The following is a 12,837-nucleotide window of genomic DNA, read 5'->3' as shown; positions in this document are numbered from 1 at the left end:
TTTGCCGTGTTTTCTGTGTCGTTAAACTGTTTCACTTAATTAATGCTACATTTTCTATATAAGGATGGAATATGTTTTAAAATATTAATGATCACTATTTAAAAACAGATTAACGACATCTGGAAGTGATACAGATGCGAATGGGACAAGGCATTCGTTAAAGAGCGTAGCTAATGTGTCTGTTTTTATTTAAATGAGAGCAGGCCTTCCACACGTTGGACTGTGAGCGTTAATATACGTCATTAGCCATGTGTTAAAACATGTACAGAGACCTGTTATTCTTCACTTTGGATGTGTGTTATAATATATATAATAATATTTACACAAATTCACCTCTGGAGGCAGATCTTCTGCCAGCCGCTCGCGTAGCATTGCGCTTCGCCCATCAGCAGTAAGGCTTCATGTTTACAGCCGAAGCCCCAGGACCTGCTATCCTGTTAGTGGGTTTCAGTTTTGCTGTCTTTGAGAGCTTTCCAAGCATTTCGCTCACCAAAACACATCTGTAGCTGACTTCCTCCACGAACCATGTTGTGTCCCCCTGGGTAGCACTGTGGCTTCATGACTCCAGATTTGAGGGTCTAAAGTTTGTCTCCTTTTTGTCTTTGAGCATCGAATATATGTGTGTGTGTGGCTTATGTATGTACTATCTAATGTCCCTACAATGTAGTAAAAACTTGCCATGTTGGTGTTATGGAGACAAGTTTTTCAGTCCCCTTAAGGGGAAAATGAATTGTATAAAAATCTGTGACTAAAAAACTAAAAATGCCCAAAGTCTTGTGTTTTGTTTGGTTACTTATGGTTAAGGTTAGGGCTGGGTAGGGGTTAAGGTTGTCATTTTGGAATATTAGGGTTTTTCCCATAGAAATGAATGGAGAGTCCCCACAAAGAACTGAATGCAAATGTGTGTGTGTGTGTGTATCTGTGTGTGTGTGTCTGTCTGTCTGTGTGTATGTGTGTCTGTCTGTGTATGGTGTGTGTGTGTCACTCTGTCTGTGTGTGTGTGTGTGTCACTCTGTCTGCCTGTCTGTCTGTGTATGGTGTGTGTGTGTGTGTGTGTGTGTGTGTCTGTCTATCTGTGTATGGTGTCTGTGTATGGTGTGTGTGTGTGTGTGTCACTCTCTGTCTGTGTGTGTGTGTCTGTCTGTATGTGTGTGTGTGTGTGTGTGTGTGGTATCACTAAATCGGCAATAGTGTGACTGTGTATCCTTTGATGGACTGGGATTTTGTTCAGGCTGTTCCCTAACTTCCCGGCCCCTGTACTGGATAAGCAATTCTGCAGGTGTTACTCAGGCAGGGCAGGCCTTCCCTCCCAAGTACAGCAGCAGTGTATCTGCTTGCCCTGAGGGCTCAGCCCAGTACTCAAAGGTTGCTTGGATCTTTTGCATATTTTTGCATTGAAGTTGCTGATTATAGCACCTAAAATTTGCTTCCACTTCCATCTGGCTCTATGGCGTTGGACCTCAGCACCTATATGACTCATAGTAGGTTATCACGTCCACCTGCTATTTCCCATAACTGCGTTCCCTGAGGCAGGGGACCCACAGGCTGGGCTGCCTGTCCATCACAGGGCTCAGGCAACACTAAGCAGTTCATAGATTACAGCCGAACGAGTGTTTTTGGGCCACAGAGTGAAACTGAAGTTATTGCATTAAGCCCAGTTGACATGTGAAGAGTATGCAGACTCCACACATACAGGTGGGATTCGAACCCACAACTCTGTAGGCCGGGTCTGCAGTGTCACCACACCACCCTTTGGTTAATACTAGAGGTCGATCAATGTGGGTTTTTTGTGACCCATACTGTTTTTTTTTTGGGGGGGGGGGTGGATTTGAGGAAGAGCGGAAAAATAACAAATGAGCAACACAGCTGCTTAGCTTCAAATATTTAACATTAATAACACGCAAAAACAATCATTGAAGTGTTACACTTCAAACAAGGACATGCAGCATTTTAAAAGCGATTTGATGGTATCTCTGGCATTTTATGTTTCAGCTTCTGACAAAAGTAACAATGTTTCGAAAGTGAGATCGTTTCAGCTCTGGCGATGATATTCATCAACTGAAACTGATGTTACGCGGGTAATATTTAGGACTCTTACATTTTGGTTGCCGTGCAGGTTCACCACTGTCGTCGCTGATAAGACACGCTACGGCACCGAGGAAGTGAGTAATCCACGAGGCCGTGCCCAACCATCACTATATCGGCCGTGTAATCTCATTAACTGGCCGATGCCGTAAAATGCTTAAAAATCTGCAGTTTTTTTTTCTTTTTCATTTCAGGCCGATTTATTGGTCGACCTCTACAAGGTAATATCCTACCTCCCATTTGTGGCCTGTGGTCCTGCTTTTCAGCTCTGGCTTGTGTTTAAATAAAAGCACAGATCAGAGCTTGTTAAGTCTTCTCCTAGCTGTAGTGTGTTTCAGTAAGATGTGACTGAACTATGGGCATCTTAAATTTGTTTCTACGGGTGGTTAATATTCAGCAGCAGATGCTCACTAATGATCGAGGCCACCTTAGTGTCTCTCGCTGGTTTTTGTGGCCCCTGTGCCCTCCGGGAAGATGAGACAGTCCACGCATCCCCCTGACTGTCAAATAATGAAATAAATAAAGCAGACCGCTGGTTTCTTTGTTTCCCCAGTATCCATAAGCGACGTGTTCGGGCATGTTGGGCGGACCGTTCCACTTCTCTGCTGTTGGGGGTGACGCTTGTTATAACCCAAGCATGTGACCTAATGGTTTATTCCAAAGAAAGGCAACGGGGAGGCAGCATCCAGTTTAATTAGCAGGCCAGAGTCGGGGGGGGGAGCGGGACAGGGGCGAGGGAGGATGTCGCTTTCAGATCCTCTGCTAGGAATCCGTGGGTGTGTCTTTGCGAATGCAAATCAGCCCGTTATCCTCTGACACGTTGCCCACGCGCTGGGATCGCTGCCATTCGCCCTAAAGCGCAAGAGGACAACGGCAGCGAGCCGCAGCTAGGAAGGCCTTCCTGCATTGTTTTTTTTTATTATTATATATATATATATATAAAAAGAAGTTGTGTTAATTCCAGGGGAGCATTGGCACACGTGTGACCAGGAGCTCTCGCCTTACCACCGTGGGAACCAGACGTGCTCGGTGAGTTTTGGGGCGAGGAGATGTTTCAGTTGTATGATACATGGATACAGAAGGAACCATGATGCGAGATCAGAGGTGGATGTTTCAGGTCCAGAATGTAAAAATACAGAGTAAGATTTTGTTTAAGTCAACTAGTTGTGTAAAAAGAGTCAGAGGACTCAACTGGTTGGTTATAACAAAATCTTGTTCTGGATTTTTACTTTCTGGACCTGAACTGTCCATCTCTGCTGTTGATGCATGTTTGGCTGTCCTGGATGTCTTCAAACGTCCTTGGGTTTGGACGTGCTTTGCAGGGAATAGCGGAGAACTTGTTTACTGAATGACGCTCCCGTCCTGATAGCGTACCTTTCGCAACCGGCCGATCTGTGGTACCCCGGTGGCTAGTTGACCAGAAGTCAGTTCCTTAGGAAGATTCATTGAGTGTACGGCATGGTCACATTTCCCCCCCAGAACCGGATGAAGTTCCGAATCGGATCGGGTTTCCCGTCGCTTGCGGTTTGCAGGAATTGGACGACTCCTCCAGCCGCACTGTCCATCAGCACCAGCGCCCTGGACATCCGTTGGCCTGAATTAGAGGGAATATTGTCATCTGGGTGGAATTGAGTATTTTTGGCATCAGCTTCTCAGATTAGAGCGGACGGGGCCTGTCCAGACAAGCTCGGTCCCAGATGTCCCAAGTGGGCCCTAGTGTATCTGGGACCCGTCCCAGCAGGTTTGGATCCAACACTTTTCAGCCAGTGCCGCTGCTATGGACGGTCTCTCCACCCCTCTGTGCCGAGGGAGAAGGGAAACGCGAGTGTTTATACAACAACACCCATCCACCTGCAACACAAGTGTTCATTTTCTAGATTGATTTATCAGGTTCTGAAATGGGGGGGGGGGGGTCCTGTTTCTTTCAGCCCGTGTGGCACCTTAATCTGGGTGACAGCGATGTGGGCGGGAGTGTGACTGAAATGGAGTCGCTGAATTTGCATTTTGTAATATGCAAAGAGAACATTGTTTAGATCCGGGGTATATTATGATGGACTGCGGCTGTCGCGCCTAAGAAAACAGCCGCATTGCTCGCCGTCGGCTGCACAAAGGCGACGCTGAAATCTCACACATCTGTCAGTCTTCGGTGCCATTTTCTTCACATCCTCTTTTCAGATTTGATTGAAATCGCTGTGGATTGATTTTAAATAGACTATTTATCTATTTTGGTGTCAGCTGTCAACCATCAGTCTTTATTTGGAGCTCCACCCTAATGTAATTTTTCTTTTTTTTCGTCCTTTCCCCCACCCCGTTTAATTACAAATTAGCCTGTTGGTGACAAAATTGAATTGAATGACAAAAACCTAAAGGATTCACAACACGATGTAGTTTGTGCAAATCCAGATAAGCTTGCAAAAGGCACAAGATCACAGAAACTCACAATACCTGTAATTTGCAAGCTTAAATTAGTGTATTAATGCATTGTTACCATTGTCATAATTACAGGTGTGTGAATTATTCATCTTATAATAAAAAAATAAAGAATAGAATCCCTTAGGCAGGTTTTAAAAGCATATGCGTGCTAATCAACGCAAGCACAGTTAAAACCTTGGATTATCACATAAACCCGGGGAATATGATGGAGGAAGGGTTTAAACTGCCTCTCATTTACTCCCCTACCCATTATAATCAGCAGGGAGGCACAGTCTTCCCTCCTGTTTTTAATGGGTTTTACTTTCTAGCTGCCCACAGTAGAAGCCCATTCGCTGTAGGGGTGCTCCGCAGAGAATTAAGAAATGGAATTCTGGAAGTTTCGCATTCCGCAGGAAAGAAGTGGATGGAATTTTAGGGGCAAAGTACTCTACGGGGAAGAAAGGAACAGAATTTTGGGGAGCGGAGTCGCTCCACGGAGCAGAAAGGAACAGAATTTTGGGGAGCGGAGTCGCTCCACGGAGCAGAAAGGAACAGAATTCTCGGGAGCGGAGTCGCTCCACAGAGCAGAAAGGAACAGAATTCTCGGGAGTAGAGTCGCTCCACAGAGCAGAAAGGAACAGAACTCTGGGAGTTGGTGTACCATGTAGAAGAAAGGAACAGGATTCTGTAAGCTTTGGGGCAAAAGTAAAAGGCAAAAGCAGCCCTGCACAGAATCTTCCCGAGTTCACAGCTGAACTTCCATACACTTCATCATCTTCTTTACCATAGCAACCCGAACGTCCTTCTCAGCGGTACAGCAGTGATTTTTCTCCTTTGGGATTTGAGGGGACCATCTCTTGGTGTGAAGTCTGCTTCTGCCCCCAGGATAGCCCACAGTGTTGCTGGGTAACAGCTGTACCTTCGGGTATTTTAGCCCAGCAGCAGAAGAGGTCAGGCAGAAAGGTGTTTCATCACCGCAAATCTGAATGTCGTAATCTGTCCCTCCGTATTTCACGCCATCCTTTGCATATTCTGTATGTTGTTGTGAATGTTGTTTACTTGTGGTCACATGGTCTGATCCCCTTTTGGTTCTGCATTACAGCGCAGGTATCACGATTATAGAATCGCGGTAATCGTGTAGCAACCGTGGGGATTAAGTCTAAAAAGGTGTGATCAGGTGAAGACTTTAAAAACGACTTGTCAGGTTTAAGTACAGATGGGTCCAGCATGTCTGTGATCGAGGCATTAAATCATTTACATCATGCAGAAATCTCTCGCTTACGAGGGTCTGCCTGGTCATGCATATTTTAATATTAAGCACTTAAGTACTCAGCTCTTCAATATTGTGCTAATTATTACTTAAAGTGCTTCTGAGGCATGAACGTTGTTGAGTGGCGCATGTACATGCTGATAGACGTTACAGAGCTACCTTTTAATGACTTTTTAATAAATTAAAATGTTTAACTTCTGATTATTGTGCCAGTTAAATCCATTTTTTTTCCCCCCTGGGTCCAATGTTCTGTTACAGAGAACCTAAAGCCAGAGGAAACTCAGTCAGGGATGTCTGACACGCACAGGTGCGACTTCCTGCGGCGCTAGTGATCACGTCATGTGACCAGCCCCCCCCCCCCGCTGGCCCCAGGTGTCCGTCTGCGTTTTTAATCACGGATGATGTGTCATTTTTAAATTAGGCCGTGCTTTGAGAGATCCACGTCCTACGGGTTTCAGATGTTTTACTGCTTTCAATTTTGTAGTAAGATGAAGTGCTGTTAGGGGTGATTCTGAGGGACTTGGCGTCCTGCAAAATGTTCTTTAGCCCCTTCCCTCCCAAAATAAATATGCTAATAGATGTATTAGTGTTCCTCTTCATTTTCATTAAAATCAGACCCCCCCCCCCCAGGAAAGCCTTAGCCCCCTCTCTTTCATAAATCTCTAGTGATGCGGCCTTTGAGTCCACATCAGAAGGAGTGATTCACTCCTTCCGGCTCCTTCCGTCTTGTTTTTGGAACTCCACCCGCATTCTAGGGCGCCGTTCCACGCACGGGTTCAAGATACGGTGACTGGACCCTGCGTGTCAGATTTGGGTGGGCTCCCGTGGGGGGGTGGGGGCTTGTCGCATGGGGCTGCGGCCCAGCGGCGTAGGAGGGAAGCGTGAACCATCCTTACTTCTTCTCATTCCCCCCCCCCCCCCCCCCCCCCCAACCCTCTCGGAGGCTGTACGGCAGTTGCAGGCTTTACGCAGAAGCCAAGCCCCCCCTGTTGCTGACAGAAAGCTAAATAAACGCCCGAGAGAGGTAACAACAGGCGATTCCTGTTTGTAGGATGGCACCCCCGGTATTTGCTGTTACTCAGAGATTGAGAGTATAAGTCATTGGGTTTCTTGGTGGGGTGGGGGCATGGTTACCATCCAAACACTAAAACTGTGGAAACGGTGGTGCCCCCCCCCAACACTCCTGCAGCTGCTTAAATAAAGTTTTCAGGCCCCCGCTAAGCCCCAGCCTCCGTGGCCCTGGCTGGGTGCCGGCTCTCCTGCCCGCGACTCTAATTAACTCCGTGACACTCGTCACCTCTTCCTCACCACCGGCGGCCTCTGTTTTGCAGACATGCATCTATTGGAGTTATTTTCATTTATTTCAAAGGACACTTTTACCCAGAGTGACTTTCACGATACATCAGCCTTTACCCACTTATACAATGGGATCTTCACTGACGCATATTAATGTGCAATTGCAGGATATACTTGGGACTGAACCAAAAACCTCCTGCAGCGTTGCACTCATTGGGAGGGCGGGGGGGGGGGGTCACACTCTGCCTCTTCACATTTACTGGGGGGTGGGGGGGCGGACAGGTGCTTTTAGCGGGCAAAGGGTAATTTAGCGATATGAGGGATTGTAAGTTACAATAAATAAGTACATTTCCATTTAAAAAATACCCCAAATTCATGAACCTAGTTGGCCTCAGGTACTGTGGTCTGTTGCAGAGTATAAAGAGTTACAGTCACAGAGTACTCAGCTGGGTGGTTGAAACGAAACCTTGGTCTGGATTTATGCTTTCTGGACCTGAACTTACCACCTCTGTCTGTAATGGATTACTTTTGTGAGTAACTTCCCCAACACTGGAAATAACACATATATTGTGTGTGTGCGTGTTCAGCAGTTCTGTGGTCTGCCATGTCTCCAGTTAAATCTGTCCCTGCATTCAGCGCCAACCTGGAAAACGCAGCTCAAAGTTTCCAGCGGGAAGATCGTTTGCGGCCTTTTTTAATGACATAAAGCCCTGAGTTCAGCTGTCGCCTGAACGCGGGAAGGGGGTCAGCCGATGATCTCAGAGCCACGTGCCATTTAAGTGGTGCTTTGGAAGCATTCAGGAATGTTTCAGTCTGGCTCTGCCTCTGTCCTGCAGCGCTGCGGCCAACACTGCGCGGCTTTTGTGTTACTTCTGCTGTTGTTGCTTCGGTAATTACCTGACTTGGTTATCACCTCACCTGTAAACCAGGCGCTAATTACTAACTGCACTCTGACAGACGGCACTGTGGCGCCTGAGGGCCAGAGCTGCTGATTGGTTGGCCGTAGAAGCTTCTAGAATATCCTAAGCTCTTTGGGAATTCGTGCGGGCTGATCTGTACCTACTTTGGGCTCCACCTAAACCCCCACCTGCAGGGGTCCTTGTTCTCCCCGGTTTTTCCACCCCAGGCCAGTTTGGGCTGACTCTCCACTGGGGTTGCAAAATTCTGGGAATTTTCCCATTAATTCTTATATATTCCTGTTAATTCTCATGGAAAGTTGCCAATATAAAATAGTTCCAAAATTTTCCATCTTAACTTCCCACGGAATGGAAAGTTTCTGGGAACTTTCCTCAAGTTTTCTACCCCTCTGAAACCCTACTCTTCACCCTGTGAGGTCACTTCCTCTTTGTCCTGACAGTCCGGCAGGAGGGGGCAGAGCATACCCACTCCCCAGCAGTGATGGCGGAATAATGGCTACCTCAGCGTACACTGACCATCCCCGCCAACTCCCACCGTTAATGATCCATCACTAGCAGTTAACCTCCGACTCCCATCTTTGTTTCACGTTTCAGGAACAAGTTTGAATTTTTTTATTTATTTGCTATCTCACACCCAGCGCCAAGAGTAATTATGATCAGTTATTTCATTACCTAGAGCAATTTACAGCCATGAAATGATTAGGGGGGGAAATGAATGATTCATTAATCCTAATTAGTATTATGGATATGAATTCATACTGTTATCTGAGAGGCACAAATGAACCAAGTTAGCATCAGTATATCTAGTTTATTTGAAGAAGTGTAAAACAGTTGTGTGTCTTATAACCGTTTGGAGGTCCCCTGTGTGGGTTAGAGCCCGTCTTGGGCATGAGAAGGGTTTCGGGACCAGGTGTGTATGGGGTGGGGCCACAAGGGCACTGGGCCCAAGTTTATTGGCCTTAAAAAGTGAGGGGTGGGTCCTCCTGCCGTGCGACACTGGCTTCCTGCCTCTAATGGCACTTTTCTTTTGTCTCTCTGTACCAGGTGACATCACACAGAAAGGCTATGAGAAGAAGAGGGCGAAATTAATCGGGGCTTATCTGCCACACCCTCCAGGTAAGGTGTCAGGGGGGGTGTTCTGTCATCGTGGGCCAGAGAGAGTGGGCCAGCTCCCATATCCAGTGATACACCTGGGACCTCTCCAGGCTGGGGGGCCAGATCGAAGGGGGGGCTACTTAGGTCAGCGCAGTAGTTCTCAGTCCTGTTCCTGCCCCCCCTGCCAGGATGTTTTCATTCCAACCCACACTGCTTTCAACCTGCCACATTAATTATTGGCCTATTAGGACCATATAAGCCTGATCCAGGTGGGGTTGGAATGAAAACATTCTGGTAGGAGGGGCAGCAGGAACAGGACTGAGAACCACTGGATCAGAGGAAGATCAGGGTTTAGCCTGAGAAAACATAATGGTAATGTTTGATTTTCGAAGTGATGTAATTAAAGAGGCCGGGCTCTGTCCGCCTGCCCATCTTCATTCAAGTAAGAGAGGTTTTTTTTTAATTCCTTTTCAGGGGTATAATTTGGTTCGCTTTTTAGGCCTTGGGCAGATTGTCACAGGGTAGATTCTTGTCTCCTCAGCTTAGGAATTTATTAACCTAATAAGTTAATAAGTAAAGGTCTATGACTGTGGCTATTATTGCATTTCCTGTTTCGGTGCCGTTTCAGTCCCCTGGACAGGATGGATGTCAGACTGGACTCTATAGCGTGTCTATTTGCAGCTCAGAGGCTTTACTGTTTTGACGAGGATTATTTTTAAAAGTCCTATAGTTGGGGACAGGAGAATCTGAGTTTGACCTCGACTAGCCGCCTGAAATGGGGCCTGGTGATTTTGCCGTGTTGTTTACATTAAGAGTGGGTTCTCTGGGTACATCCAGGGAGTTTTTAAGAAATTAGATATCCGGTTGTCTGAATGGGTAAAATTAAGTTGCTTTGCATGAAAGCGCAGGCTGATCGGGAGATGAATATTCATTGGGTCTTAATTACATAGTCCCTCTCCAAGTGGGCAGATTTTTTCCCAGAATCCTCGAGGCTGTCTAAAGCTCCTTTGTGTAGGAACTACAATGAAAAGCGCATTCGAGAGCTTTTGTAAGGGGTGGGTGGTTCTGTCAAGGCGCATTTGCTGCGAGATTACTCTAAGGTTTCAGTCCTGGTGGGGGGAGGAATACAGGTCTGCGTGGAGGCAGCTCCCTCGTGGTCAGAGAACATTCTGGAAGCGAGGGTGCTTGTAGCTGCTTGGCCTTCTGACTTCTCAGGATGCACCAAGGGGGGGTTTGTGTTGATGGTCCCCCCCCCCAGAGGATTTCCAAACGCACGGGACCGACAGCTTGTGTCACCAGTTTAACTTGCATGCCTCGCATTATTTGGCTGCTGCATGCAACAGGGAGGTGGTGAGTCAAAACAAACCTGTTAGCTACTGATGCAGATCGCCATAGCAACCGTGTACAATATGTCTAGCAGTTACAACAGCGGCAGAGTTGCCACTACCCCTCCCATTCCGATACGGAACCCGCCGAGCCGAGGCCTTCTGCCATCTTAGTGTGGCGTCATGCCGCGCCAACAGATGCTGTCGAGCATCTCCGTGGTGAAGGACTTTCTCAGTCGCCTGTGGTTTACCTCGACTGTGTGTCACGCCGTTCTGGCACCGTGGGTGGGCGCGCGTGGCCCAAATTAACGGGCGTCTGATTAAAAGCCTGTTAAATGTTAAATGTCACATCTTTGAAGGCTGGATTTCCAACATTGTGTATCATATCAAAGAATTAACTGGGAATAGGCTCAAGGAAAATTTAAATAGCCTTTGAGAGCATGGTCTGTTGTTCTTAATGAGGAAGAATGTAATATTGTCAGATAAAATGTGTAGTTAAAATTATGACTTTGGGCCATAAATACAATTATTATAGTAATGACTGGTATGAACGGGTCATTTTTTATTTGGAAGGGAATGTTTGAAAGGTTCTCCCAGGTGCCATCAGAGAATGTACCAGAATTCTGTTATATGAATCAGTAACCCAGCAACCATCCAAAAGTTTCAGCATCAGCATATCTCAGAGTAAATTCAATAACACTGCAGTTTTTATGGGGATATTCAGCTCTGTTTCAGCTGAGCGGAAACCCTCGATTATTAAAATGAAAAATTCAGATTAATAAAAGGAACGGCTGGCTTTATTTCCGGTACCCGCTGCACCGTAGCACCCTGTTTCTGAAGTCGTAAGACATCGATCACAGAAACTTTGTCTACCTGAACTTCATATGCGTCTCCAGGGAGAGACATTTGTCAGCCTCCGTCGGCATAACGACTTGGTAGCTAGACGTCACGCAAGCGGGTAGGATTCAGGGTCCCGGGAAGCTGCTGCCAGATGTGAAGGAGGCATGTTGGAGAAAATATTAGGCATGGGCTCACCATGGGGTCTTCATTATTTAGAACCTGAGTTGAGGAACAAGGTGGAATTCTAGAATGTACACAAGCAGAATGTGGTTACACAGGGAGGAGAGGCACTCTAAAGATAAATACATTAACATGCATCGATATGGATCAATCCGAGTGTTTATGCTCAGCTTAAGGCTGCATATTATAGGATGGTGGATTTAAAGAAGAAACCTAATGCATCATGTAATCGTTTAATACGCCAGAAAGCCAGGTATTAGCCAGGTGTTGGCTCGTTTTGTTTTGCTTCTTCTGTTAATACCGTAAATGGGATCCATCCTCTGAATCAATAAATGCTGCAGGAATTGTTATTACTTTTTGAAGGCAGGGAGCCGGCACATGAGTGTCCTGGGTCGACTTGAGAGTGTCAGCCACGTTCGAGGACCGAGCCGAATACCGTCTCGTCATCCTCTTACTGCTGTAATTAATAAAAATCCTCAAGAACTGGGTTCTCCAGGAGGGAGAGTGTTTTTTTATTTTTTAAATCCGGTTGTCTTATAAGAAGCACTTCCGGAAAGTGGTAACCTCATTCTAGGGCTGGACGACGTCACACCGCGACGTAACCGCGATTATATGCCGCATGCGCGATAATCACCAGGGCTTTAGGTGATGAACAAAACGTTTGTCTGCCTGTCTGCTTTTCGGCACTATACGACTCGTTATACTTACACCCACAGTTTGGTAAGCTGATTAGTAGTGCAACTAATTAGGAATATTAGTAATCTGTATAAAGTCTGCGTATCCTTATGTTTAATCAACGTGTCGGATTTTAAACTGCAAAAAGTACCTACACACCGCCGACGTCTTTTTTTTACTCCGTTTATCCGCAATATTGTTGTTGTGGCTGCTTATAGCTTCCATGATTTACCAAAACAGTAGCATGTGATGCGCTCCGCTAATCGAATTTGATACATATAAGGATACGCTGAATTTATGCAGATTTCTAACTTTCTGGGTGTCACAATATGCATTGCATTAATATTTTAGACGTACTACTAATCTGCTTACCAAATTGTGGCTATAAGTAAATAGTACTGAAAAGCCGGCATCCGGACATCACCTGTCATCTAAAGCCCTGGTGATTATTGCACATGCACCATATAATCGCGAGTACATCAAGATTTGATATGGTGCAGCGGCTGCAGCCCTACCTCATACGGGACACTGTGTTAGGATGATTCCAGCCACCTCCCGGCATGCCATAGCTGTGGGTATCACCCCCTGCTTTCGGCTGACGGTACCACAGAAACACTAATAACGGCAAAATTGAATCGGATTGGTGGGGTCCTGTAGTGTAATTCTGCACGTGGCCTGGGGGTGTGCTCTACTGTTCCCATTCCAGTCTCTTGATTGGTCGATTTCGATCAGTGCCAGTCCA

At 46.4% G+C, this 12,837-nt stretch overlaps 1 protein-coding gene across 17 annotated transcripts in view; it reads left to right on the top strand.

Annotated features, from left to right (window-relative positions):
* Nucleotides 1–12,837, top strand: part of LOC111840224 (disco-interacting protein 2 homolog C-like) — a 112,781-nt gene that overhangs the window by 39,467 nt on the left and 60,477 nt on the right. For 16 of the 17 annotated variants that reach the window (XM_072710850.1, XM_072710857.1, XM_072710845.1 and 13 more), the window contains exon 2: nt 9,025–9,096. In XM_072710850.1, coding sequence (XP_072566951.1) covers nt 9,025–9,096 — 72 coding nt within the window. Of the gene's footprint in view, nt 1–3,059; nt 3,115–9,024; nt 9,097–12,837 lie in introns of those variants that run through there. The other variant, XM_072710856.1, reaches the window with a different exon arrangement.

The sequence above is a fragment of the Paramormyrops kingsleyae genome, chromosome 4 (assembly GCF_048594095.1).
Source record: "Paramormyrops kingsleyae isolate MSU_618 chromosome 4, PKINGS_0.4, whole genome shotgun sequence".
Classification (NCBI taxonomy): Eukaryota; Metazoa; Chordata; class Actinopteri; order Osteoglossiformes; family Mormyridae; genus Paramormyrops; species Paramormyrops kingsleyae.
Note: the sequence above shows the minus strand (reverse complement) of the source record. Positions and strands in the feature narration are given on the sequence as shown.